This window comes from Haliotis cracherodii, unplaced genomic scaffold (assembly GCF_022045235.1).
Source record: "Haliotis cracherodii isolate W230 unplaced genomic scaffold, xgHalCrac1.p SCAF_1, whole genome shotgun sequence".
Lineage (NCBI taxonomy): Eukaryota > Metazoa > Mollusca > Gastropoda > Lepetellida > Haliotidae > Haliotis > Haliotis cracherodii.
Genome location: NW_027266264.1, coordinates 28,489,414 through 28,495,699, shown reverse-complemented (window position 1 = coordinate 28,495,699; position 6,286 = coordinate 28,489,414). Strand labels below are relative to the sequence as shown.

At 43.9% G+C, this 6,286-nt stretch overlaps 1 protein-coding gene across 1 annotated transcript; it reads left to right on the top strand.

Moving 5' to 3' along the window:
* Nucleotides 1-3,689, top strand: LOC139462750 (palmitoyltransferase ZDHHC22-like). Its single transcript, XM_071244536.1, has 2 exons — nt 1-79; nt 2,477-3,689. The coding sequence occupies exon 2, from the start codon at nt 2,490-2,492 to the stop codon at nt 3,531-3,533; it is 1,044 nt and encodes a 347-aa protein (XP_071100637.1). The 5' UTR covers nt 1-79; nt 2,477-2,489; the 3' UTR covers nt 3,534-3,689.
* Nucleotides 3,690-6,286: the final 2,597 nt, after the last annotated feature.

Sequence of the window (6,286 nt, the reverse complement as noted above, 5' to 3'; positions counted from 1 at the left end):
GGCAATGCACGATATCGGGAGTACTGTAGGGTTGTCTGTTGCGACACGGAACAAATCCTAACGAAATTCACGAGTCCAGGTGAGAATTTATATATTTTCTGTGAAATCACGGATCGCATGTTGACACATTGTTTGATCGATCACCGAATCGTATTTTGTGAACCAGCTAACATATTGAATCCGGAGGTTTGTATTTTACGAAGAATTGAACAACATTTTCAATATAAGAACAATTTAAGCTAAATGGTAAAACATAACATCGTGATATTCATTGTAGGAGAGAAATTTCCCGGAGTTTGAGCATCGGGGTCGGCTACAAGAGTTATTTCCCCTGTTCCGTAGCGATCTCCGTGCTTTGACTTCCTAAACCTTATGTTGGTTTGTTGTTTAACGCCGTACTCAGCCATATTCCAGCTTTTTGACGGCGGTCTGTAAATAATCGAGTCTGGACAAGACAATCCAGTAATTAATATCACGAGCATCGATCCACACAATTGATCACCCGATCCCATTATAGTCGCCTCTTTCGGCAAGCATGGGTTGCTGAAGACCTATTCTACCCTGGATCTTCACGGGTCTCAAGCTTTTGAACAAGTTTATATACAAGTATGGGACTTTGCTATCATCTTAGCGCTAATATCGCATTATGCCATTACGTGATTTGTCATTTCCGAAAATAATGGTTATATATTATTTAAATTTGAACGTAATAAAACAAGAGATGCTAACACGAGACACAAGGGTGAGATTCTATTCATCATCTAAAATCATTTTTCCAACTTTTTTCAATTTGTAAACATAATTACCAGTGTCTCGAGTGTAAAAAATGTAGCTAACCAGCCTCAGCAGCAGAGAGATTAGTGATGTCATTTGATTGTGACGTCTTGTTAACGATGATATCACAATGATCTGCAAAGCATTGTGATGCAATTTCATGAATTAACCTGGGGAACCTATTTTTTGGATGATAAATAGTGTTTTTGGATGGTAAATACCTTGTACCCTGTATTTTGATTGTGATAACTATCCCAGTAATGTGTAATCCCCGGTGGTCAATCCGACTCGATCGGCGATAGACGAGGGCGACGCCATGTTTGTAAACACTGAATGTAGTACCTACCTAACCTTTTATATTTGCATATTTATCCGTAAATGACCCCAATGGATACCGCTCTTATCCGTTGGCTTTAATCTCCCGAGGAATCCATTATAAGATAAAAATATTATTTCACTCGAGTGTGATATCTGATTTATATTTTTAGATAGATACAGAATTTCGTCACTAAGTATCTTATAATAAATTACTTTATATAAATGTTGAAAGATGGGGTTTAATAGTTTCCGATATTTGCAAAGTGCACTTGAGATATTCTCAGAGCTGGTCGGTCAGTTTGTGCCATGGGACATCGAGAACATAAATGTGGGAGGGTGCCAATCACATTTGCTCATGACGTCCAAATTTAATACCTAATTTTTTTTAAATTATCTTAGCAGGACATGGGGTAAAAAGTCAAGTATGTTTGTAGGGTTAATATGTATGTTTGAGGGCATCCCTGTTCGGTCCCCTGCAACTTCTGCTTGTCTCATTAGGCGACCAAAGGGATCGGGTGGCCAGGCTCGGTGACTTAATTGATTGCTGGTTGTGTGGGACTTCTCGTATTTAAGCCCCGCGCCTTATTACGGAAATAACACTTTCTCATTTAAAATATCTTATCTGCAGTTAAGCTCAGCGTCAATTTCGGAAGCTCACGCTATCTTACCTAAATATGGGAGAGACATTTGCAGAGAAAAAGATGTTTTAACCGAGAAAATAGAACAGATTGATTTTGCTTTTGAACAGGAAGTAACTTCATGGAGTGCTAAACTTGAACTTCGTGTTGAATGTACATTAAGATTTGCCATGTGTAGTGAATCGCCAAGCATTAACTTTCGAAGGGGGTAAGGTATTAATTTAAGGAACATCATTCCAAAATTAGAATCTGTATCTAAGCCCACTGGCCTAAATACGGAACTATTTCCCCTTTTTAAGCCCTGGAGTGAAAATCCGTGTAGGCCCATGTGCGGGAAGTCCCGACGGCGTGGGGTTTGTTCATAATATCAATCACTGGTTTATCTAGCCCAGACTCTATTATTGACAGGCCGCCGTCATATAGCTTGAGTATTGATGAGTGCGGCGTTAAACGACAAAGAAACAAACACAACTTTCGTTCAATCATAGTGTGTAATTAAACAAACAAAGCGTGCAGCGTTAAACAAACAATTCTGCAGCGTAATATCAGAGATGTATCATTGGTTATTTCCTTCTCTAATATCTGACCGCATTACCGGTTATCGTCAAAGATGTTTGACTCTCTATTAATTATTAGCTCAATTTGACATCGATAACTTATTCCGGGCTTAGTGCTGTTATTTGTAAACTCACTGTTTTACATGCGCTAGTATCTAAATAACCTGCATTTGTTCTTTTTGTCCACAGCCGAATAAGCCAAATGCCTCACGTGATGAACGCGTCTCATAGAGTTACCATAGAAACAGACTCAAACAAGGACCTCAGCTTCAAGGAGAAGGTGCGACGCCATTTTGCGAAAGGACACCCAAAAGATGACAAAGCAAAATACATAACACGGACATTGTTTGTTTTCCAAGCCATTACTCAACTTCACGTATCGCTCAAGTTCCTCGTCCCCCATATATTTCAAGATTATGACCCTTGGACCCAGTATTACATCAAAGTGGGCGTATGTTACCTCTGCATAAACGCCGTGGCCAACTGGCTCTGTGTCATGTTGTACGACACGTCGTTTCAAAGGACAAAGGATCGTCCCGAATACTATGTGGAAGCTGTTTGTGAGAACAACCCAGATCACTTTGTTGGCAGAATCGATAGTCAGGACAAAAATGGCAATATACCCACCAATTCGGACACGGATGATTGGTCGTCGTGGGAATATTGTACCATCTGCCAAATGTCCACTCCGCCACGTGCCCATCACTGTGACTACTGCAAGAAGTGTATTCTCAAACGAGACCACCACTGCTTCATGGTCGGGACCTGTATAGGCTTTAGAAACCAGCGTTATTTCATAATCCTTGCGTTTTACTCAACCGTTATAGGTCTTTTAGAAGGGTATTTCACAGGAAAGTATTTGTACGACGTATTTGTACCCAATTCCTGTCTCACGGACTTCTTTCTCCCTGTGACGTTTTACAGACTCATCTTTGGTAACATTGATATTTTAACCTTCCTGCTGATATTCCACTCATATCTTTTAGTCCCGGTGGGTTTAATTGCGTCCATTTATTTCGTAAGTCAAATGATAATTGTGTCTCAAGGTCTCACGATTTATGAAATCGCCAAAAAGGTGGCAGTCAAGTGCACTCGACCCGTCAATGAAAATTTTCGAAGCGTTTTCGGAGACTTCTGGGGACTAAACTTCCTGTTTCCGGCGCAGATCATTTTTCGCCAGAGAGAAGATGGAAAATCCTGGGACGGCATGAAAATCATGAAGCGAAAAAAGGTGGTGAAATCTTGATACAGTTGGCCTTAGATATAGTGCTTAGTACACCACTGATGTGAGTGAGTATGGTAATACGCCGCTTTTAGCAATATTCCAGCAATATCACGGCGGGGGACACCGGAAATGGGCTTCACACATTAAAAACATGCGGGGAATCGAACCCTGGCCTTCGAGCCACTAGGCTACCCCAGAGAGAGAGAGAGAGAGAGAGAGAGAGAGAGAGAGAGAGAGAGAGAGAGAGAGAGAGAGAGAGAGAGAGAGAGAGAGAGAGAGAGAGAGAGAGAGAGAGAGAGAGAGAGAGAGAGAGAGAGAGAGAGAGAGAGAGAGAGACCAAACAAAACAGCATTTTGCGAAATAATGTTGACTGGTTTCGTGACCGTGGAACATAGCTCCTGATCGTGTCCAAAACTGAACGCAGTTTTAATTGAGAGAAATCATTTATGAATCATAGATGGCGTTTCTTATAAAGGATTGACTGTGGATATATTTCGGTTCAATGAGGTCTGAATCGAAAAACCGATGTGCAAACTGTGATAATCCGCGTATCTGCATTGGTTTGTCAGCGCCATACCGGATTTCCCACCTGAATCTGACACATCATGCTACAACTGAAATACTGTTGGAAGCACTCTGTCTCCATGACGTTTTAATTTTGAGACGGAACTGCAACTTTTGAAGGCAGCTAAACATTTTATTCTGTCATCTCCATTGTTCATGCCAAACAGTTTAGTTTCACGTGTATGGTTGAATAAATAATGTCATCCCCTTGTTAGTTCAGTTCCTGTATGTTCGATATTAGTGTTGTGTTAACCAGGTGAGAGTTGTGTTAACCAGGTGAGTGTTGTGTTAACCAGGTCTCTTAATATAGAACAATAGTAATTCTTCTCGGTTTTAAGCTGCGTTCGACAGTATTTCAGTTAAATCACCACGTATCATGTTCACACACGCACACACATACACGCACGCACGCACGCACGCATGCACACACACGCACACACATACGCACGCACGCTTGGGCGGGCGCGGACACGCACACACACACACAAACACACACGACTCTTCAGTGCATGGTGTGATTGTGCTCAGGTGACCACGGGACAGAGTTGAACGCAAGTCTGTAGATGTAGGTACACAAATGAAGGAGGGTATATCAACCGAACATGTATGTATAACATGGCTTTTGCGCAGCGTGGCGATTTATGTGATATTCCAAAGATATTCGTCACGATATGGCTGAAATAATGTCGATGTGACGTTAAACTTTAACTCACTCACTCACACGGGCCTTCAACGTGACGAGCGAGCGCTTTAACCACTAGCCTACCCGACCGGCCCAAACGTCCGAAAAGCTGTATCCTCCCAGCTGCATGGCGGTGACCTGTACACTGTGTCTTGATGCAGCAGCTGTATAGCGGTAACATGTACACCGTGTCAAGATGCAGCAGCTGTATGGCGATGACCTGTACACTGTGTCTTGATGCAGCAGCTGTATAGCGGTAACATGTACACTGTGTCAAGATGCAGCAGCTGTATGGCGGTGACCTGTACGCTGTGTCTTGATGCAGCAGCTGTATAGCGGTAACATGTACACCGTGTCAAGATGCAGCAGCTGTATGGCGGTGACCTGTACACTGTGTCAAGATGCAGCAGCTGTATGGCGGTGACCTGTACGCTGTGTCAAGATGCAGCAGCTGTATGGCGGTGACCTGTACACTGTGTCAAGATGCAACAGCTATATGCCGGTGACCTGTACACTGTGTCATGATGCAGCAGCTTATGGCGGTGACCTGTACGCTGTGTCAAGATGCAGCAGCTGTATGGCGGTGACCTGTACACTGTGTCAAGATGCAACAGATATATGCCGGTGACCTGTACACTGTGTCATGATGCAGCAGCTTATGGCGGTGACCTGTACGCTGTGTCAAGATGCAGCAGCTGTATGGCGGTGACCTGTACGCTGTGTCAAGATGCAGCAGCTGTATGGTGGTGACCTGTACACTGTGTCATGATGCAGCAGCTGTATGGTGGTGACATGTACACTGTGTCATGATGCAGCAGCTGTATGGCGGTGACCTGTACGCTGTGTCAAGATGCAGCACCTGTATGGCAGTGACATGTACACTGTGTCATGATGCAGCAGCTGTATGGCGGTGACATGTACACTGTGTCATGATGCAGCAGCTGTATGGCGGTGACCTGTACGCTGTGTCAAGATGCAGCAGCTGTATGGTGGTGACCTGTACACTGTGTCAAGATGCAACAGCTATATGCCGGTGACCTGTACACTGTGTCATGATGCAGTAGCTTATGGCGGTGACCTGTACGCTGTGTCAAGATGCAGCAGCTGTATGGCGATGACCTGTACACTGTGTCATGATGCAGCAGCTGTATGGCGATGACCTGTACACTGTGTCATGATGCAGCAGCTATATGGCGGTGACCTGTACACTGTGTCATGATGCAGCAGCTATATGCCGGTGACCTGTACACTGTGTCATGATGCAGCAGCTGTATGGCGATGACCTGTACACTGTGTCATGACGCAGCAGCTGTATGGCGGTGACCTGTACTCAGTGTCATGATGCAGCAGCTGTATGGTGATGACCTGTACACTGTGTCATGATGCAGCAGCTGTATGGCGATGACCTGTACACTGTGTCATGATGCAGCAGCTGTATGGCTGTGACCTGTACACTGTGTCATGATGCAGCAGCTGTATGGCGATGACCTGTACACTGTGTCATGATGCAGCAGCTGTATGGCTGTGA